General features: G+C 40.5%; 1 protein-coding gene across 1 annotated transcript; it reads left to right on the top strand.

The window, feature by feature from the left end:
* The first annotated feature begins 2,405 nt into the window (after positions 1–2,405).
* hap1 (huntingtin associated protein 1) lies at positions 2,406–22,910 on the top strand. Its single transcript, XM_051121977.1, is given in 15 exon segments — positions 2,406–2,803; positions 6,227–6,303; positions 6,425–6,541; positions 14,133–14,224; positions 14,309–14,360; positions 14,362–14,418; positions 14,512–14,590; positions 14,688–14,818; positions 14,923–14,997; positions 15,121–15,332; positions 16,043–16,258; positions 16,809–17,128; positions 17,991–18,185; positions 18,320–18,422; positions 21,172–22,910. Coding segments are annotated over 15 exon segments (2,349 nt in total). The 5' UTR covers positions 2,406–2,658; the 3' UTR covers positions 21,650–22,910.
* Positions 22,911–23,847: the final 937 nt, after the last annotated feature.

Raw genomic sequence — 23,847 nt, 5'->3', positions numbered from 1 at the left:
TTGTTTCTTGGCAGTGATTTTGTGGCATCATAAAACTATCAATGATTGATCACAAAAACCTGCAGGACTAAATAAAGGCATTAACTCATACTTACACTACTGTTCTTAAAATTGATAATTTGTATTGACACTTTTATTCTGCAAAGATGCATTAAATTGGTCAAAAGTGACAGTAAAGACGTTCATAATGTTACAAAATATTTCTATTAATAAATGCTATTCTTTTGAACTTTCTAATGATCAAAGGATCCCAAATATATCAAGGTTGCACAACAACTGTTTTCAGCGGTGATAATCATAAGAAATGTTTCTTGAGCAGCATATTAGAATGATTTCTGAAGGATCATGTGACACTGAAGACTGTAGTAATGATGCTAAAAAAATCATCAAATGAATATTTTAACTTTAAAATATATCAAATAGAAAATTATTATTTTTAAATTGTAATAATATTTCACAATATTCCTGTTTTTAGCATATTTTTGATCAAATAATCGCAGCCTTAGTGTGCATAAGATACTTTTTTATTTGACTGACCCCAATAGTGCAATCAACCAATGTTTATTTTGCAGTTTTGAAATGATGGAAAAAAGGAAACAGATCACTGTGTGACCGCTCTGATTGACTTACAGTGGTTCTAATTTAGTTCTAATCCGCTTGGCATGCAAACATGTTCTCATACCTGCATTAATCTCTTTACGTGGGCTGTAGCCCAAACACAGCTGTTATTTCTAGCCTAAATATCCCAACACATGCACTTCTAGTTTGTATTCTATGAGAGTTTAAATTTTTTGTTGTTTGTTGTCCTTCTTGGTTCACTGAATCTGCCATTTTGTTGTGGTCATCATTTCATTCTGAAAACAGATTAGGGATATTTGCAGTAAATGATTGGCTTGGTGTATCTGTGTAACTTTAGATAATTGTGTATCATTCTGAGGCAGAAAGCCATCTAGCATTAGACAATTGTTTAGTACATTTAGATTATTTCTTATTTCTGTCATCATTGTCTTAAGCAAAACTGAATAGTTTACATTAGTTAAATTAGAATCTGTTGGCTTTTGTCCAGTCTGGAAACTATTGTGTGTTTAGTTGCACCTGGTTTATTAATTAGAAAATAACTTGCGGCAGATATGAGGAAATGGTGATTTCTGCCTATAATAGTAATCTTGGTGAAGTTTCCTCATTCTTTCTGGTCTTTTTGAGCTCTAAGTTGTATCAGTCCCAGTGTTTTGTAGGTGATATTTTAACACACTATACCAGTGCATGCAGTGATGTGACCTGCAGTCCACTGGCCACAAATGAAAAATTTACACGGGTGTAGTTTAATATTTGATAGACCCCTTCAGAATTTGGCTAGGAAGCAGTTGTGGCCTACATTATTTTAGCATGTCTAAAAAAGAAAGACTAAAGATGTGGCTTTGTATTCAATATAGCAAAAACAATTCAATATACCAACAACAATTCGTATATTACCAACTAACATACAAATTTTTAAAATTAATTTAATTTAATTTAATTTACTTACTACTAGTATTTATTGTTTTAATTTTTTTTTAAATTTTAATTTAATATTTTGTTTTTATATTATATAAAACTTTACAAATTTTTGTCATTGTCATTGTTATTATTTATTTATTTATTTATTTTTACAAAATATATCTGCTTTAATCAATTTTCATTAGCTTTAATCAATTTTCATTTCAGTTTTAGTATTTTTTGTACTTTAATGTATTTATTTCACTTAGTTGCTAAGGCAAAGTATCTAATTTTTCTTACGTTTTTTAAGTATAGGTTTTTTTTTAAATATCTAGAATGTATCTTTTATGTTATTTCAGTCTTATTTTAAATAACCAAAAATGATTTTAATAATTTTTTTAGTTAACAATAATACAACTGATTCTGACACTATATTTATATACTAATATTTAAATTTTACTAGTATTGAAGTTTTATTTTATATTATATAAAACATTTTATATATATTTTTAGTTTTCATTTTAGTACTTCCACTGAAACTTATTTCAGTTAGTTCCTAAGGCAAACTCTCTACTACTATTTAGATTATGTAATATTAAGATGTTTAGCTTCATTTCAATGATTTTAATAGTTTTTGTTAACAATAACAACACTGATGGGGTTCTGTGATTGTGGGAGTGTCTGTCTGTTGTGCTGCAGCAGTATTATGACATTAATCTGGAAGGTACCATATTGTGCTTGAACACGGGGGTGTCCCATCACACAATAACACAAAAACACAAGCTGTTTCAATCGAATCAGCAAAAGTGATTCATAAGTAAACATGATCTAAATCTCCAAATGCCTACAGTAACACAAACAAATCCCCTGGCCTATCATCCCCCCCTAAATTTCCTTCAGCCATCGTCCCCTCTCCTCCTCTGGCTCAGAGCAGCCAGGTGAGTCTGGGCTGCCATCAGGCATGAGCTGCAGTGACACACACTCTCAGAAGATTCAATAACAACGTCAGCATGCGCAGTCTGGGAGCTTACAGGTGCATTAGTGAGCAGAAAGCCTAGGGGACGGCAGTGCTGACTGGCAGCAGACAGACGGGCTGTGTCATAAATAAGCCTGGCACAGTGGAGAGAGAGAGAGAGAGACTCGAGACAGACCGCATTGCAGGGCAGACAGACATAGCAAAGCATGAGTGCAGAAATGGAGGAATGGAGCAGTTCAGGAATGGATGAGAGCGAGAGAGACAGCAGCACCAGTCACGATGAAAATGATGAAGAACCAGAGGACGAAGAGGAACCCGACACTGAGGGACTGTGCAGGGAGCTGGTGCAAGGTAACAGAAAGATAAAGAGACAAACTGTGTAAGAGAGAAGTTATTTGTAAAGGAGAACTAAAAGAAAGAAAGACATACAGTGAGGGAGGAGAAGAGAAAGTGTGAAGTGAATCGTGAGGGTCTTTATTAGATGACAGCATGTCAATAAATCCTCGTTATCATCTGCTGAAGAATTGTTTTGCTGTTTTCCGAATGCTGTTTCATCTCCAACATGTGGTTACAGTCTCTTTGTACCTGCATGATTTGTTATTTTTGTCATAGTGATGGAATCACATGATATTGTGGAGTGACCGTGTGAGGGGGTTTGACCTTGTTGAAATGTGAGTTCAGAATATGGAGTGTAGATGGATATATTGCAGATATTAACTAAAATTTTTATTAACATTATGCAATTTCACATGAATTTATTTTGTTCATAAAGTCTCTGTCTATGTATATATATTTATAGATCTGAATATATATAAAAATAAATTGTATATTAAAAAACAGTAAAAAATATATTAGTGTAAATATTAGGGCAGTCGGTCGAGTAAAATTATTAATCTAATTAATTGCATATTAATAGAAAAATACATTTGACTGTGAAAATACCCACAAAAGATTATTTAAAGCTATTTTTGTGCTACTTTCTAATGAGAAAGTAGCAAGTAAACATTACAAATTGTAGCTTTAGAAAGAAATATTTTAGTTGATTCAGCATAAAATTTATTACACAAACATTAAGGTTGCAACAGCCTAATGTGAACTATGGAGCATTAAAGAAGATCATTTGAGAAACATGTCTGTATTTTTTGTTCATACAATTCTGCAGTGGCTTCAAAGGTAATATGTTCTCTGCAAAATTGAGCAAAAGCACATGATATAATGTTTAAAATATAACAATATCAACTTCATATTTACTGAACTGTTGTATAAAATCACATTTAAGCTCATGATAGATCAGGACAAAATCAGCACACGGTCTTGCTGCCTGTGTGATACGTGATAAATATAAATATAAGACAAAACACATACAGGGGCATTTTTTGCACCAATATTTTTAATTTTAGGGCATGACTGCATTTATGGAATTGTTGCCCTGCATCATATTTGTCAACAGTCAACTGTAGGAACTATAAGATGACGTACAGGTCTGGGGGCGGGAGCCATGCAGTGCGTTACCTGCGTTAAAATATTTTAATCACTTTGTTTTTCCATAACTAATTAATTAAGTTACGCGTTAAACGGACAGCCCTAATAAATATATATGTCAAAATATATATATATATATATATATATATATATACATACATACACATGGTAGTAAACATTTGAAGTGGATCAAAATATTTTATTAAAGTTTTCCTAAAACGAAAAATCAATATCTGTTCTTATCTTAGGACAATTTTGATTAACTTTTTTGATCCACTTCAAATGTTGACTACTGTATTGTCAAGGTCATTTATTTGTTTAAAAAAATTCTATACCATTTTTGTATCTAGTCTGTGTATTAATCCTGAAAAAAAAAAAAAAAAAAAAATTATAAATTAATCACTGTTTCCTACTTGGCCCATTGAAGGATATAGGATTCATTACCAGCTCCACAACAGATAAATCACTTTAGTCTGTCCAGTCAGTTTATCCTGCTCGTAGAAGCTCAGTCCAATTTCACATGATACGGGATACTGTCTTACTGTATTTAGTGTCCTTAATTCTCTCAGTGACGCAAATCGCAGAAGAACTGTACTCTTTTTCAGGCCAGGTGAGCAGATTTAGCAGCGGCTCTGTCACTGGTTAGGACATGTAAAGGAATGAATGAAGGGACACATGCTGACACTAATCGTTGTGTACTATCTACTACTACTCTGGGTTTGCTTCAGGTTTCAGATTTGATGTTGGACATCAATAATACAGTTGTTTATTGTATTAGAAAGTAAACAAAATGATAGTTTCATTTTCCGAACATCTTGAATTGCAGTGGTTTCATGTTCTTGGCAGGCAAAACACACTGGGGTTTGTGCAAATCAAGATCGTCTTCATTCCAGCGAACTTGAATGTAATTACGTTTGGACTGTGTTTTTGTTGTCTGTTTCATATTTCTTTTTTGACACTTCCTCGATGGTTTTCAAAACACTGTAGAGTTTCATTGGATGCACAAAAACAACAAAAAGATTTTTTAAACCTTTATTTCAAACAGCTGTTTTGTGTGGAACCTCAGAGATGATTTTTGAACAGGTCTTTGTTTTTTGACTTGCTATCGCCATTTCTGCAGTGCATCTGAGTGTCTGTAGTGCACAAGGTTAAAGCTTTATTAATGTGGTCTCTGCTGAGCTAAGCCGTCGTTTGCGGAGCTGGGAAACGCTGCCAAGCTCTTATTTTAGCAAAGTCAAACACGTCTCATTCCAGCTGAAATTTGATTACGCCTCAAGGAAAGTCATGAACCAACCAAGTGCAAAAACCTGTCCTGAAAACAGCAGAAAAATTTAATGTACTTATGCAGAGGGTAGTTCTCTACAAAGATTATTTAAAAAGTATAAATAATAGAAAGCAGTGTCCATGTTTGAACTGAATATTATTTAGTAAATTTATAAATCTTGCACACATTTGTTTGTTTTCTGTCTTTTAAATACAATAAAACTGATTAAAAACAATGTAAACAATATATAACAATTTAATATGAAAAACCTTCATTTTATAGTTCTACTTAAATATTTTTTAATAGTTTATAATAGTATATTTTAGTATTTCATAAAATAGAAATGTACCCTCTGAAACCTGCATGGAAAAAGCTGTTCATAAACTGCTTTTACAATAAAAGTCTTTAAAGATTTGTCAAACAAGACACAGTTAATAATATAATAATCCATGATATTTTATGTGTAAAATATTGTAATAATTAAATATTTTCATGAATATTTTAATATTTGTATTTTTTTTGTTTTATTAAAAATAAATTGATTTAAAATTAGAGTAATTTTTTAAATTATATTTTATATTTATCTATTTATTTATTTGTTTGTTTATTTATATTCTATTAATTATTTATATGTTCGTTTTTCATAACAGAAAAATGTGCCTTCTGCAACTTGCTTGAAAAGTATCTCTGGTTGTGAATCACTGGTCTAGAAGATGTTTGTAAATGCAGGCCTGATCAGTATTTATGAGTAGGGATGAAAATGAGAGAATTAACCCTTAATGAGGATCAGGGTAAGAAGCGCTTGTTCTTGACTGCACAGACGTCTCAGTTTACCTGTCTGGTCATGGTTGGGTCACATTGGCTTTACAGTGCTGTATAATGCAGATCACACTTTTTTTGACACATGCAGTGACATTATATTGACATCTACTACTGTTTTTATTAGATTTTGTTTCATGATCCCATTAGCCATCCTTCAACAGCCTAATTCTCACGTTTCTCCTCTCAATGTCTTTTTTCCTCTGCAGTGCTGTGTTCAGAGAGAGTTGGTCAAATCACAAAGACGTATCATGACATTGAGGCAGTCACACATTTGCTTGAGGAGGTAAGAGACATAGCATGTCTTGCTTCACAGTCTAGTTAGCATAAATTATACTACTGTCCTTCCATTGATGCTTCAGTGCTGACATTATAAAAGTCCCACACATGCTTGTCTTCCTCCACAGAAAGAGCGGGATCTGGAATTGGCAGCCCGGATTGGCCAATCACTGCTCAAGCAGAATAAAGCCCTGACTGAACGCAACAAACTACTGGATGAACATCTGGAAATTGCTAAGGAAGAGGTGATTATTGTTAAAGAAAAATACTTTCACTTGTTTAAAAAGTCTTTCGTTCAATCTATCTGTTTGTCTATCTATCTATCTATCTATCTATTGTTCAGTCTGTTTCTCTATCGTTCTATCTGTCGTTCTATCTATTGTTTTATTGTTCTATCATTCTGTATCTCTCTCTCTCTATCATCTATCTATCGGTTTGTCGTTCTGTTGTTCTATCTGTCATTCTGTAGTTCTATCTATCTATCTATCTGTCATTCTATCTATCAGTCTATATATCTATCTTTCTATCATATTTTTCTATCATGTTATTCTATCTAAAAAAAATCTATCTCTGTCGTTCTGTCATTCTATCTATCGTTTTATCATTCTATCTATCATTTTATCTATTTTATCCATCGTTCCAGATATCATTCTGTCTGTCTGTCCGTCCTTTCATCTATATCTACCTGTCTATTGTTCTATCTATCATTCTGTCTGTCCGTCCATTCATCCGCCTGTCTATCTATTGTTCTATCTATTGTTTTATTGTTCTATCATTCTGTATCTCTCTCTCTCTATCTATCATCTATCTATCGGTTTGTCATTCTGTTGTTCTATCTGTCATTCTGTCTGTCATTCTGTAGTTCTATCTATCTATCTATCTGTCATTCTATCTATCGTTCTATCTATCAGTCTATATATCTATCGTTCTATCATATTTTTCTATCATGTTATTCTATCTAAAAAAATCTATCTCTGTCGTTCTGTCATTCTATCTATCGTTTTATCATTCTATCTATCATTTTATCTATTTTATCCATCGTTCCAGATATCATTCTGTCTGTCTGTCCGTCCATCCATCTATATCTACCTGTCTATTGTTCTATCTATCATTCTGTCTGTCCGTACATTCATCCGCCTGTCTATCTATTGTTCTATCTATTGTTTTATTGTTCTATCATTCTGTATCTCTCTCTCTCTATCATCTATCTATCGGTTTGTCGTTCTGTTGTTCTATCTGTCATTCTGTCTGTCATTCTGTAGTTCTATCTATCTATCTATCTGTCATTCTATCTATCGTTCTATATATTGTCACGGGGTGAAGAATCACTCGACAAGGGTGGCTTCGTGAAACAATGCCCCGGAGGGTGGATTTATTTACAGTGCAAGAAATTAACAGAAAAAGGTGAGCCGGTGCAGGGTGGCTGGTGCTCCAAGTGCTGCGTGTTCAACTCCGAGTGAAAGTGGATGTCCGTTCGTGCTCCAAAACCAAAGGTGGGCTGATCGGTCACTCGCTGCTTTCTAGGAAGAACAAGAGAATAGGAGTTAGTCCAGAGATGCATTCGGCTCGAGACCAGAGTCTGTCTGTGTGCTCCAGCACGCGCTGCTTAAACAGGCTGTGGTTGATTAGAATCAGCTGTGACCGATCAGCCTGTGGAGAGTGCGTGCAGGTGCCTTTGGTTGGTTGCCAGGGCGACGCTGATTCCTTTGTGGAAGCTCGTCACACTCCCCCCCCCTAAGCGTCGTCCTGGTCCTGTGGAGAAAGGGAGACAGTAGGGGTGAAGTAAGGGGAGGGTGGGAAATGACCCCCGACAGACCTGCATAAGCTGTCCATAATCGTGAGAGGCCATCGGCGTTCGCGTTGGCAGCCCCGGCTCGGTGTCGTACTTCAAAGTGGAAGTCTTGGAGCGCTAGGAACCAGCGAGTCACCCTGGCGTTGGTATCTTTGGCGCGGGCCATCCACTGAAGGGGCGCGTGGTCAGTGACCAGGGTGAACTTGCGGCCTAGGAGATAGTACCTGAGCTCCAAGACTGCCCATTTGATGGCCAGGGCCTCCTTCTCCACGGCGGCGTACTTCCTCTCGGCCGTGGACAGCTTCCTGCTAATGTAAATGATCGGATGCTCCTCACCTTCCTGGATTTGGGACAGGACGGCTCCCAGCCCTGTGTCGGATGCATCCGTCTGCAGCAGGAAGGGGCAGCTAAAGTCTGGGGCACGGAGGACGGGAGAGGACGTAAGGGCCGTCTTGATCTGGGCAAAAGCCTCCTCCGTGGATGGGGTCCAGCATACTTTCTCCGGCTGCCCCTTCCTGGTCAGGTCTGTCAGGGGGGCGGCTAAAGAGGAGAAGTTGGGGATAAAGCATCGGTAATAACCCGCCAACCCCAAAAAAGCTCGTACCTGGGTCTTGGTTGCTGGTCTCGGGCGGAGTGGATGGCCTCTACCTTCTTCTCCTGTGGCCGGATGAGACCACGGCCCACCTGGAATCCCAGGTACTTGGCTTCCGAAAGGGCAAGATGGCATTTGCGGGGGTTGGCGGTGAGTCCAGCCCGCCGGAGCTCCGAGAGCACCCTCCGTAGCCGATCCAGATGTTCGTCCCATGCCTCGGAGTGGACCACTACATCATCTATGTAGGCGGCTGCATACGCCTGGTGGGGCCGCAAGATGATGTCCATCATTCGTTGAAAAGTGGCTGGGGCCCCGTGTAAGCCGAAGGGAAGGGTCCGGTACTGCCAATGGCCACTGGGGGTTGAAAAGGCAGTTTTTGGTTTGGCCGACGCGGTTAAAGGTACCTGCCAGTAGCCTTTGGTGAGGTCGAGAGTGCTGATGTACCGGGCCCTTCCCAGGCGGTCCAGCAGTTCGTCGACCCGAGGCATGGGGTACCCGTCGAATTCGGAGACTTCGTTCAGGCGGCGGAAGTCATTGCAAAAACGGAGGGTGCCATCCGGCTTTGGGACCATTACTATCGGGCTGGACCATGGACTCCGAGATGGTTCTATTACCCCCAACTTCAGCATTTGTTGGATTTCTTCCTCAATAGCCTGCCGACGAGCTTCCGGGATTCGGTAGGGCCGTTGCCGGACGATGACTCCGGTGGGTGTTTTGATATCGTGGTGTACCACATTGGTCTGCCCGGGCTGGGAGGAGAACACATCCTGGAACTGACTGACCAGGTGCTGCAGCTCCGCCTTCTGGGCAGCCGCGAGATTGGGGTTGACATCAACAACCACGGGTTCGGTGAGACTCAATGCAGCTACTTGGTCCCGGGTCCCTACCCATTTCTTCAACAGGTTGATGTGGTACAACTGCTCCGCCTGCCGACGACCAGGTTGTCTTAACCGATACGTGACTGGCCCGATCTTCTCTACCACTGTGTAGGGTCCTTGCCAGGCAGCAAGGAATTTGCAGGCGGAGCTGGGGACCAGGACCATGACGCGATCTCCCGGCTGGAATTCCCGTGGTTGGGCTGCCCGGTTGTAGTGGCGTTGCTGCGCTTGCTGTGCCTTGCTCAGGTGCTCCCGGACTAATGGCATCACTCGATCGATGCGCTCCCTCATCTCACGTGTTCTGACGATGAGGGGCCGGCTGCTGCTGTCTGGCGACATCTAGGAGGCCGCGGGGTTGCTCAAAGGGGTGAAACCAGTTGAGGCCTGGGGGGATCCCGAAGAGCACTAGGGCAGAAGGAGCGTTTATCCTCCGCTGTAACACGTCTTAACATTTGCTTAAGGGTCTGATTAAATCTCTCCACCAATCCGTCCGTCTGTGGGTGGTAAACTGTGGTCCTCAACTGTTTCACCCGCAGCAACCGGCAGAGATCCGCCATCAGCCGGGACATAAAGGGAGTTCCCTGGTCAGTCAGTATCTCCGAGGGGAGGCCGACTCGGCTGGCCAGTAGAAACAGCTCCTGGGCGATGGACTTGGCGGTAGCTTTCCTCAAGGGGACTGCCTCTGGGTACCGGGTGGCGTAATCGACGATGACCAGGATGTGTTCATGGCCACGGGCAGACCTTGGCAACGGCCCTATGATGTCCATTCCAATCCGCTCGAAGGGCACCTCTATAATGGGCAGCGGAATGAGCGGGCTGGGGGGAGGGGTCCTGGGTGACGTGATCTGGCAGGTCGGGCAGGCCTGGCAGAATCCTCGTACTTCAGCCTCCATACCGGGCCAATGAAAGCGATCGCGGATGCGTTGTGTGGTATTGGCTGCCCCGAGGTGACCTGCCATGGGGTGTGAATGGGCCAACTCCAGGACTGTCTCGGTTTTTCCTCTTGGCACCACCAACAACTTTTTCTCCTCCCCCCTCCTCTGCGCGACACAGTACAGCAGTCCCTTCTCAACGACGAAATACGGGAGAGTATGGGGCCGTGGGAGGACGTCCTTTCCGTCCACGACTCGCACTTGAGTCCAGCAGTGCTTTAGTCGGTCGTCCTCCCGCTGTTCCTTGGCGAAAGAGCCCCCTCCGGTAGCCTGTTGATACACATCAAAAAACAGATTAGAATTTTGGGAGGGGGACTCACCATCTCTCCCGCTGTCGGAGGCGAGCAGGACCGGGCGGCGGCGGCGTCCAAGTGGCCGCCTCCGTCTTCGACGATCCCCCCTGGGGCTGACAGGCTGTGTAGCGGCGGTGAGCAGCTGGTCGAATCCGGGCCAGTCCCTTCCCAGGAGTACAGCCACCGGCAGATCTTTCATTAGGCCAGCCTCCACCGGCCAGGTACCTTGGGGTGTTGAGATGGTGACTGTACGGGCCGGCACTTGGCGAGTGTCTCCATGCACGCAGGTGATCGGTAGGAAGGTCTTTTGGCTCCTTTTTGGATCACACAGCCGCGACTGGATAAGGGTGACCGCACTGCCTGAGTCCAGCAAGGCCCGGAAACGTTTTCCATCCACCGTCACGTCGGCTTCGGGGGCTCCTGATGGCACACGCTGATGAACGATGCAGCCTGCCAGCCACGCCCGCGGAGGTGGCGGTGGTTCAGCACTGGGCATGGGCTCGTCTCGCGGTGGGGGAATCGTCGGCCTGCTGACTGGTCGCGGGGTGCCTTCGAGCGGGCGCCGCTCCTGGACCACCCTCCGGGGGAACGGCAGCACTCGGTCCCCGGCCTCGCGGTGATGTACCGCATCCGCCAGTTCGATCGCCTCCACGAGCTCCTGGGTGGTGGTCGGATTCCTCATCCCGACGGCTTGCCGGTGGGCGCGGGGAAGTGCGCGGAGGAGGCGATCGACTACCACTCGTTCCGCTACCTGAGCTGCAGTGGGGTTTCCCTCCAAGAGCCAGTGCTGTGCGATTCGGTTGAGCTCGGCGGCTTGGGCACGGGCTGGCACGCGGGGCTTAAACTCCCACTCGTGAAACTGTTGCGCCGCGCAGATGGGTGAGAGGCCGAGTCTCGCTAAGATCTCCCGCTTGACTTCATAGTATTCTTCAGCGACGGTCAAGGGGAGCGAGAAATAAGCTCGCTGGGCTTCACCGGTGAGAAGGGGTGCCAGCGCGCGTGCCCATTCCTCTTCTGGCCATGATTCCCGATGTGCTGTATTTTCGAATACCTGGAGGAACGCTTCCACATCATCATCTGCCGTCATTTTTGGTAGCAGGCGCGTGGCTTGAGCGCGAGTGTCAGGCAGCGGAACGCGCTGGGCGGCGGAGAGCTGGATGGCCGTGATTTCCTCCTCCGTCCGGCCCACGCGAGTGGCAAGATGTTCAGCGATCTGTTGCTGGCGGATGCTGACTTCGGCGAGGCATTTTAGTACTTCTTCCATGGCCGGGACGAGCGTGCCGCCTTCCGATCCTGGGTGCACAAACAGAGAAAAAAATAATTAGGGCTGGGCGGTGAACTTGCCGGTGATTCTTCACAAATCTGCCCGCATTCTCCACCACTTTGTCACGGGGTGAAGAATCACTCGACAAGGGTGGCTTCGTGAAACAATGCCCCGGAGGGTGGATTTATTTACAGTGCAAGAAATTAACAGAAAAAGGTGAGCCGGTGCAGGGTGGCTGGTGCTCCAAGTGCTGCGTGTTCAACTCCGAGTGAAAGTGGATGTCCGTTCGTGCTCCAAAACCAAAGGTGGGCTGATCGGTCACTCGCTGCTTTCTAGGAAGAACAAGAGAATAGGAGTTAGTCCAGAGATGCATTCGGCTCGAGACCAGAGTCTGTCTGTGTGCTCCAGCACGCGCTGCTTAAACAGGCTGTGGTTGATTAGAATCAGCTGTGACCGATCAGCCTGTGGAGAGTGCGTGCAGGTGCCTTTGGTTGGTTGCCAGGGCGACGCTGATTCCTTTGTGGAAGCTCGTCACAATATCTATCGTTCTATCATATTTTTCTATCATGTTATTCTATCTAAAAAAATCTATCTCTGTCGTTCTGTCATTCTATCTATCGTTTTATCATTCTATCTATCATTTTATCTATTTTATCCATCGTTCCAGATATCATTCTGTCTGTCTGTCCGTCCATCCATCTATATCTACCTGTCTATTGTTCTATCTATCATTCTGTCTGTCCGTACATTCATCCGCCTGTCTATCTATTGTTCTATCTATTGTTTTATTGTTCTATCATTCTGTATCTCTCTCTCTCTATCATCTATCTATCGGTTTGTCGTTCTGTTGTTCTATCTGTCATTCTGTCTGTCATTCTGTAGTTCTATCTATCTATCTATCTGTCATTCTATCTATCGTTCTATATATCTATCGTTCTATCATATTTTTCTATCATGTTATTCTATCTAAAAAAATCTATCTCTGTCGTTCTGTCATTCTATCTATCGTTTTATCATTCTATCTATCATTCTATCTATCATTTTATCTATTTTATCCATCGTTCCAGATATCATTCTGTCTGTCTGTCCGTCCATCCATCTATATCTACCTGTCTATTGTTCTATCTATCATTCTGTCTGTCCGTACATTCATCCGCCTGTCTATCTATTGTTCTATCTATTGTTTTATTGTTCTATCATTCTGTATCATATTTCTCTATCATGTTATCATCTATCTATCGGTTTGTCGTTCTGTTGTTCTATCTGTCATTCTGTCTGTCATTCTGTAGTTCTATCTATCTATCTATCTGTCATTCTATCTATCGTTCTATATATCTATCGTTCTATCATATTTTTCTATCATGTTATTCTATCTAAAAAAATCTATCTCTGTCGTTCTGTCATTCTATCTATCGTTTTATCATTCTATCTATCATTCTATCTATCATTTTATCTATTTTATCCATCGTTCCAGATATCATTCTGTCTGTCTGTCCGTCCATCCATCTATATCTACCTGTCTATTGTTCTATCTATCATTCTGTCTGTCCGTACATTCATCCGCCTGTCTATCTATTGTTCTATCTATTTTTTTATCTGTCGATCTATCTATCTATCGTTCTGTCGATCGTTCTATCATATTTTTCTATCATGTTATTCTAGCTAAAAAATCTCTATCTGTCGTTCTATCATTCTGTCTGTCACTCTATTGTTCTATCTGTCATTCTATCTGTTCTATCTATCTATCTATCGTTCTGTCGTTCTATCTATTGTTCTGTTGTTCTATCTATCAAGCTTTACATACATTAGTCACTGAGTAAAGAGTCTTCAACAATATTAGTTTTTTCAAATGAAATAATAAAAGCTTTCTATTTTGAAAATAAGTGAGAATGAGTAAAAAATGACAATATTTTCATTTTTGTGCGAACTATTCCTTTAAACAGTTGGATTGCTATTATGTCATCTAATGCTGAATTGAATGAAAATATTTTATATATTTTATGCTTAATGATATAGTAAATGTTAATGCACTCAGTGTTTTGTGTTGTATGGATGCTAACGCTGACTCTGGGTCTATTCTCACAGATTGCCCAGCTGCGTCATGAGCTCTCCATGAGAGACGATCTCCTGCACTTTTATGCCAGCACTGAAGATATAGAGCATGCATCAGAAACACTGTGAGTTCACGTCTCTCACACTCACACACAGAGTGATCAACAACTTAATCCTACAATACTGATAAGTGTTTCATCCTCCTTCAGGCTTATACGGAATGATTCGTCCTCATCTCTCAGCAACTACGTCAATTACGACTTTCCTGCAACAGAAACTCAAGGGTTTAGAAGAGGAAAACTTCAAACTGCGCACAGAGGTGTGTTTAAATGCACACTTGAATTCACAAAAAAAAAAAAAAGTTGTGCTACAACTAGGTGTTTTCACACACATAACCCTTTTATTTTTTTAGGCTAATGAGTTAACATTTGAGACCAGTAATTATGAGGAACAAGAGCAGCAGCTTATGATGGTGTGTGTGGATGAACTCAGTGAGTAAATTACCAATGATGCCTAGCTCTTCTTTTAGTATTTCAGAGTTTTCATGATAACAGACTAAAGTGTCCTCCTCTTTTTTTCTCTCACTAGCGACAGCGAATAAGCAGGTCGTATCTCTATCAGAGGAATTGGCCCGGAAGGTGGAAGACTCGCTAAGACAACAAGAGGAGATTAGCACCCTCCTGGGGCAGATTGTTGACCTGGAACAGCGCTGCAAAGGGGTTAGAAACACAAACACACCCACGCATACTTCCTGTTTCTTTTTCACACCATTTTGAGAATGCATTTTTATAAACAAATGCATACAATTTGCTTTCAAATTCAGCTCACCACTGAGAACGAGGAATTGACGCAACATCTAAATGCGTCCCGGGAATCCCAGTCCCAGCTTAAAACAGAGGTACAGTCCTCACAATGTCAATACTACAGTGTGACCTCTAGCGTTCTCTTTCTGATTTGTTTTAAATAAATGGCTTTTTCCTTGAGTGTCAATTGATGATGTTCTGTCTTCCTCTGGTGGCAGTTGAAGGAACTGCAGGAGAGGTACTCAGAATGTGAGGACATGCTCCATGAAGCCAGAGAGGACATTAAAAACCTGCGCAATAAGAGTCTGCCCAACAGCACCGTGCAGCGTTATAGCACCCTGGCATCGGTCGTCCCAATGGATTCACTCGCTGCTGAGATTGAAGGAACCTTCCGGAAAGGCCTAGACAGCCCAGCGCCCACTGAATACAAGTTAGTCACCTCAGTACATATAGCAGCTGTTCATAGCCTACCAAATAAAATGTAATCAGCGTTTAGATTTATAATAAAACAACTAAATATCTGTGAAACAAAAAAAAATATTTTTTTAAATTATTAAAGGGATAAATCCATCATAATTTACTCACCCTCAAGTTATCCTAGGTGTATATGACTTTCTTTTTTTTGACAAATACAGTTAGAGTCATATTAAAAAATGGCTCTTCCAAGCTTTATAGTTTTAGTGAATGATGGTCGAGATTTAGAAGTAAAATAAAGTGCATAAATCCATCATAAAAATTTTTGTAAGAAAAATATCCATATTTAAAACTTTATAACCCATAAAGTCGCTTACTATCATACGCATTCACGAGAGTTGCGCTCCAGTGTATGACATAGGACGTAGCCGTAGCATAAGCTTCGGTGAGAATATGCTGGACTCATGAGAACCAAGTTTTGTTTACAGCAAAGAAAAAACAGTCTTCTCTTGGCTTGTATCAAATCCTCGTTTGAACTTCTAATTTCCGATTGTGTTTTGTTTTGCTCTCTCCTCTGCACTTCTGCGTTCGCCACTTCTCACCAGAGCTTACTGTACACATACGTCATCGGCTGGAATGCCACTCTCTCTTTAACAAGCAGGGTTATATAATACTAAATAAACCTGGACTGCAATGTAATGTGGTTCTCTTGAATTTTCTGTGCAGGAATCATCCGTTGCGGGTGTTTGAGACCGTGAAGGTGGCCAATCAGGTGGCTCGGCTACGTTCTCAGATTCAGTCTCCGCAGGTTCTGGGTTCAAGCCCTGCATCGTTACGCTCTAGTCGGATTAGTACACCACGGACCAGTTGTTATGAATCGGACAATATTAGTGTCAACATGGAGGATAAGCACTCCCCACCGACGCACACACAGGATCACGGGTCAGTGGCTGTTTATTTCACAAAAATGACTTTGACTGTTTAAGGGATAGTTCCCCCAAAAACAATTCTGTCATTAATTACTCACCCTCATGTCGTTCCAAACCCGTAAGACCCTTTGTTCTTCTTTGGAACACAAATTAAGATATTTTTAATGTAATCCGAGAGCTTTCTGACCCTGCACAGACAGCAAGGGTACTACCACGGTCAAGTGGTTAAACTGTAATTTTATGAAGCTACTAAAATACTTTTTTGTGCGCAAAGACAACAAAATAACACCTTTATTCAACATTTATTCTTCTTCTCTTCACCGTAAGAGTACTAAGATTTGTTGAATAAAGTTGTTATTTTCGTTTTCTTTGCACACAGAAAGTATTCTCGTAGCTTCATAGCATTACAGTTGAAACACTGATGTCACATGGACTATTTTAACAACGCCCTTACTGCGTTTCTGTGCCTTGACCGTGGTAGTACCCATGCTGTCTGTGGAGGGTCAGAGAGCTCTTGGGTTTCATCAATAATAGTAATGAATAATACTATTTTTCCTGCATAGGTTTCTGGAGTCGAAGCGTTTGGGCCAGCCTGGTACGCCAGGTGGGCAGGATCTAGAGGAAGCGCTACGGTCTCTCTCAGAGCGTCAGGAGAGCCACACATCAGAGCGGCCGTTCTTCGATGTGGAGAGAGAAAGGAAACTGCGTGCCCTGCAGAGTGGAAGCAGCGGCAGTGCTGACGGCTCCAGTGGCTTCCTGACGCCCAATGGCAGCGTTGCATCCACAGGGACTAACTACTCTGGCACCTCCACGCATTCCTCAGGCACAGGCTCCTCCCGCTCATACCTGCCTGAACGGCTGCAGATAGTCAAGCCACTGGAGGGTCAGTAGATATGCACACATGTAGCTTAAAGGGTTAGTTCACCCAAAAATGAAAATTCTGTTATTAATTACTCACCTTCATGTCGTTCCAAACCCGTAAAACCCGTAAAAAAAAAAAAAAAAAAGATATTTTGGATGAAAATTTGAGAGCTTTCTGACCCTGAATAGACAGCAACACAACTGACGCTCAAAAAGGTAGTAAGGACATCGTAAAAATAGTCATGTCAATGTGACATCAGTGGTTCGACAATAATATTTTTGTACTGGCCTGTGTGTAATCAGACACATAGCAAAACATTCCTGACAGTTTCATTTTTGTTCTGTATGCGTGCTCTGCTGCTACACTGGAGCGCACTCGCCACCAACTGGACAGGGGTGGGAATTACAGTTAGAAGTTACAATAGATCACACTCAGTGTAATCTGTCAAAGTGACGGACCGCCTTCAGATTTTTCTGTCACTGGTAACAAAAAAAAAAAAAAATCCGTCAATGACGGACAAATTTTGGATAACATGATCTCTGGTCCTTACTACCTCTCTGGGTCTTGAACATGCCCGTTGTAATGCTGTTTATGCAGGGTCAGAAAGCTCTCAGATTTTATCAAAAATATCTTAATTTGTCTTCCGAAGATGAACGAAGGTCATACGGGTTTGAAACGACATGAGGGTGAGTAATCAGTGACAGAATTTTCATTTTTGGGTGAACTGTCCCTTTAGGAATTCCTTTTTTATAAAAAGAATTTTAATATTAGGACAGTTGTACCATCCTGAGACTTATGGCATCCTGAAAATATCAGAATGAATATTAAGCGATCAAAACCACAATTTACTGTCAATTTTACTTTATCTTTCCATTGTCCACAGGCTCAGTGACTCTGCACCAGTGGCAGCAGCTTGCCAAGCCCAATCTTGGAGGCATCCTGCACCCACGGCCAGGTGTCCTCACCAAAGACTTCAGAGAGCTGGATGTGGATTTTCAGCATGTCTACAGCCTCAATGACCTCGAGGAGGACGAGCCTGATCTGTCCAAATTCCCCAACCTCCTAAACGGCACTGTGGGTAAGCATAACACTTCAGATCCAAAAGATTCTAGATTTTAGTACATTCCTCCCTGCCTTCCTTGTAGTGCTGTTGGTAACCGTCATGCATAGCTGAGGATTAGCATGTGTTTGTGTTTCCTTACATAAATGCAGTCTCTTCATCCGGACCTACCATCCCTCAGACCTCACCCTCACCCCTGACCACTAGCGGTCAGAACCTTCATCCCTCAGCCCTCCTGTCCTCCTTTTCCACCAGGTAAGACGCTGATGCCCACACAGTGCTTACTGTAGAACTGTCAATTATCCATCAAAATTCTCTTGTTTTTTCTTTTTACTCGGGTTTATGTATAAAGCCAGTCAATAGGTTTCATTTTTACTAGGTCTGGCAAGAATTTTAATAGGCTACACTGCGCAGTTCAGTCGTCATCCTGTGTAATGTTAACACGTTAAATCTACAGCCCTAATTCTTGCATTTCAAAACAGTTTAATTGAGGAACACTAGAAATGTCTTAGTTTTTACTTGCTTATTTTCCCTCCTTCCATTTGTAACAGGAAGCGTTGGAACCGGCTCTTTGTACAGTTATAAAACCGCCCTCCATAAAGTAAGAAGTGTCAGGCATGGTCTTTTTTAACCCTTTACTAGGATCATCCGTTAAATTCCGAAATCCATCCACTAACTTTCTTTCGCTCTAACCTTAGGTTTCATTCATGAGCTAACAAAACATGGTAGCATAACAGCATCAGGACATTTTGCTACTAATTTTGTCATCTCTCTTATACAGATATATGTTTAGGTATGCGTGCTGTTATGTGTTGCACATCTGTTTTAACAACATTTTTCTGCTAAGGTCATGTTTTACTGGGGGAAATTAAAGGTGCAATAGGACACCTTGGAAAATTCTAACTTTAGCCTGATAGCACTGAAAGCGAACGTCCCTCCCTCCCGGCAAATCATCGTCCAAAGCCACGCCTGCCGAATCCATGAATGCACACAGACTAGACGACCAGACACTTGTAACACTGAGTTAAAATGTTAAACAGCCAAATAGGAAAATTGTGTGGTTCTAATAATGCATGGGAGATGAGAAGATGGCAGATTTTTCCCGTTTAATAAAACACTAGGAAAAATGTACACAAGCATGCATTCAACTCAAATCACACACAGAAAGGAAATATATAAAATAAAGAGAGACAGATGCCGGTAGAGCGAGTCATCTTTTCATCCTTTCAGAACATACAGACACACGTTATGCACATGCGCAGTTGTCAGTCTGCCACAAAACTACCATAAATGCTCTAGCGGCCTTTAAAACATCACATGTCATTAACCGTGAGAACACTTTATAGTACAGTTAGTAAAAGTATTACAATACCAGGAAGGAAGATCAGGTTTTTGATGCTTGCCTGCCGTTCTTGCTCTGTTTGCATAGCGTATGTGAAGGCGCTGATGACGTATGCTGTCTGCACGAACGGGGTGTGCAGAGGTATGCAAATACATATGTTGACAGGCAGGTACGTCAGCCTATCGTAATGTTCGGACCGAGCATAAATACACTTAACTTAATGATTGCTATCGGCTTGTGAAGAGACTTTCAACCAGCATAACAAAAAATGTTTCTGAAGACACTCACCTATTGCACCTTTAATGTAGTATGATCATTCTCAAAAATGATGAAGTTATGAATTTGAAAGTTATGAATTCTCCCATAAAAGTTGGTGTTAAGTACTTATTATTGTCTTGATAATATGGACTATTTTATTTTATTTTATTGAAACATGGATTAGAACACCAGTGACAAATTGTCATAAAAGCACATTTATATAAATCTAAATTCATTTTACTGCTAAAATATTATTTTGCATCAATGAAATGTAAATAAACCAAGTAAAAAAAATTAAAGGTTTATAATTTTTTTAGCATCATGAGAAAATGCCTTTGCACATTTTACCATAGTACAAAATAAATAAATATTTTGTAAGACAAAAGTTATATATATATATATATATATATATACACACACACACACACACACACACATACATATAATTTTCATCTTATGCTTACTTATATGTGTGTGTGTGTGTGTGCGCACATGTTTTTGTGACATATCAGGACACAAATTTGTATAATGACATGGGTATGACATAGGTATTACAAAGGGAAGGTGAATTATGAGAACATTTTTAGTGTCCCCATAATTCAAAAGGCTTTTAAAACATACAGAATGAGTTGTTTTGAGAAAGTAAAAATGCGCACAGTTTCCTGTGAGGGCAAGGTTTAGGTGTAGGGTTGGTGTAGGGCGATAGAAAATATGGTTTGTACAGTATACAGTATAAAAAACAATAGAAGTCTATGGAAAGTCCCCACAATTCATAAAAACAATACACACACACACACATTCAAAATACACCAGTAAGATTAAATAAGAATTTAATATATAGATTTTTAAAATTATTTCTATTTATTTTTATTATTATTAATACATTTAATTTCGTTTTACCTTTTTTACACTTGTTAGACTTTCAATAATGCTTCAGCTAAATATATATATATATATATATATATATTTTTTTTTTTTTTTTAAATTATTTATTTATTTAAAATCTAATTTAAGTGATATACTGTACCAGATGAAGAGAAGAAAAAATTTCATGTTTGATGGATATAATGCATGTAAATTATATAGATTCAAAACTGTTTTATATTTGTCATGTTATAGGTTACAGAATGAAAAACCCCTTCTTATATGGGGTTACCTAAATATTTGAAATCTTTTATCATGACTGAAATATTACGTATTTTGAGAATGAATCACTAACACTAGACTAGACTGCATGTTACATTCATGTCAAGTCTAAATGCTGTTATGACATCATCATGAACATTCATCGTCATGAAAAAAAGCTTTCACTAACACTTCTGTCCTGTTTATTTTTGGTGTGGGTTGGCACACTAAAACATCCCATGGAGCATCTGACGCTGATCTTCCTTGTTCTCTCCCCAGCCTTCGTCCCCGCAGTGCATCCGCTTGTGGGAGCTGTGAGCACGTGAGGACGTCATCAGGCCTCCAGTGCGTCTCTGGGTCCACATCGCACCTCCACCCGACCTCCTCCCTCAGTCTGCTACAACTTGTATCAGAGCGTGGCATCTCAGCTACAGTTCATCCCAACTCCCTTTTCATTCACAGAGCCACCGCATCCTCAGAGGAAAGACAACGGCACTCTGCTGGAAATGAAAAGGAACAGCAGGGAAACATTTTCAGCGTCAATCTTGTGGAAAAACTCAGAAGCCTGGGCTTGTACAAAGTGGTGGCCAGAGGCTTTGTGGATTCAAAAAGAAAAACCAGCAACCCGTGAATCACAAAAAGCCGCTCACCATTAAAGGTGCCATTTTGTGCATCACTGTCATCGTGGCATGCAGCTAAACTTTTCCCATTTCTAATGGGACATTCCGAAAGCCATATCAAGTTTGCGTTTCTGTAGTCACTTCTTATTGACACTGGGAATTTTACGCATGGACTGCACCTCAAAAGATTTCATTATGAAGTCATCTGTTTTTTCTATCATTGTATTTGTAGGGTGTTTCAAACAGAAGGGAATCGCTGTACATTTGTGGACTTTTTAACATGTCCTCTTTTGTTGAGACTTTGTCTTGTCACTATCAGTCTTGAAATCACTCTTTTATTGTTATGAAATTATTCTTGTGTAGCAGCACTACAGAAAAATGCGCTACGTGGCCTCAGTTTTTGCTTGATGCCGACCAAGCATCGGTGTCAGTAGTGCGTTTTGCTTCCTGAGGAATACATTTGTTCATAATAGCACTTTTCAGGGCATTCAGATCCCTTTTCCTAGGGAATGCAGGGTACATTATGTGAGGTTATGTACTGTACCTGCAGTCTAAACACTGTAAAATGAGAAGCTGTATTTATGATGACTGTTGGTGGACAATTTAGGAAACATTATACAGTCAAAGTGATCTTGTGCTTTATTTTCACTGTGCTTTAATGCAAGAACACCTCATGTGATGGTACACCATGCACACACACATGCATGTCATGCAACTTTAACGTCACAGACACGTTTTCACTGTAATGTTTTTTAATGTATATAATTTTTAAGTTTTGCCAGAATCAGGGATGCAGTAATAAAGTTGATGCAGGTGTTGCTGCAGTTAAGAGCTTCAGAGCCGTAAATAGTAAATACACTCTAATGTAGAGTCATGTAGGGCTGAATTTGTATCACAGGATTATTCACTGAACACAGCTTTTGTTTTCTTCTCCTCTCCACCAGCATCTTCCATCGTGTCCACTTTGTGTTTGTCAACCAAGTGAAGAGAAATATAGTAATATATCTATATATGTAGAAAGCCTTGTATGCATTTGAAATTTTCAAAGGGGCATGATGAAGTGTAGTATTTACTGATCTAAAGTCTCAGACAAAGTGGTTATTTAAAAAGTAATATATTTAAATAAAAATGTCTACCTGAAATACCACTCTGTGTAAAACACGATGCCTGGTCACCAGTTTTGTAGAATATGTAAAGAGTTGTTTAAAAAAAAAGTAAAAAATGATATAAAGAATGGTAATTTACACAAGGATGAGATGTTAAAAGTTGAGAAACTGTATTTTTACATTAGAACAATGTTTAGACTCACAATGAATAAAAAGCCCCTGAGTTCACCAAGTAACTGTTTCAGGCACTGATATTGTGTTATAGGCAATAAAGATTTCAGTGTATTTTCGACCTGTACGTTTATGTTTGTGTGTTTATGCGTGAACCTGTTTTTCTTTACATAAGAAAAAAAAAAGAAAATCCTACATTTTTACATAGCAAAGAGAGTAGACCTTTTTCCTGAGTAAAGAATTTTAACTTTCGATTGGATGCTCTTCTGTTTCAGTCTCCATAGAAACCCATTCAAATAGCGCCCATCTGTTTTTAATGTAGCTAACGTCGGCAGCTTTGTGTCATTTACACACTCATTAAACATTTACACACTCATTGCGACATAAATGATGGGGCTATGAAGCTATGTGCTTTCGAAAAAAACATTTTAATAGGTTTCACATTAGATTATCAACTTGGAATTTAATTTGATTAGAAACACTCGAGACTGGAAATGCAAAGCATCCTTCAGGTTAAGAGTCAAGTGAGACTTCTGCATTCAGGAAGAACATCTATAAAATTGTATAAAACGTAACCGTGTGAATAATTCACTGACGTTTAAGTAAGCAGTTAAAGGGATAGTTCACTCTAAAATAAAAATTACCCCATGATTTACTCACCCAAAGGCCATCCGAGCTGTATATGGTGTTCTTCTTTTATACGAATACATTATATATTATATATATTAAAAAATGTTCTGGCTCTTCCAAGCTTTATAATGGCATTGAATGGGTTTTAATATTCAATAGTCCAATTGAAGTCCAATAACATGCATCCATCCATCATAAAACATACCCCACACGGCTCTGGGGGGTGGGTGGGCGGGTTAATAAAGGCCTCCTGAAGCGAATCGATGTTTTTTGTAAGAAAAATATCCACATGTAAAACTTCATAAACTGTAATCTGATCTCTAGTATCCACTGACTGTCGTATGTGCATACACAAGAGAGTAAAATATGTATATTTTTCTTACACAGATGCATCGATTTGCTTCAGGAGGCCTTTAATAACCCCTCAG

The sequence above is a fragment of the Labeo rohita genome, chromosome 11 (genome assembly GCF_022985175.1).
Source record: "Labeo rohita strain BAU-BD-2019 chromosome 11, IGBB_LRoh.1.0, whole genome shotgun sequence".
NCBI classification, from domain to species: domain Eukaryota; kingdom Metazoa; phylum Chordata; class Actinopteri; order Cypriniformes; family Cyprinidae; genus Labeo; species Labeo rohita.
The sequence above is the reverse complement of the archived record's forward strand: the minus strand, read 5'-3'. Positions and strand labels throughout refer to the sequence as shown.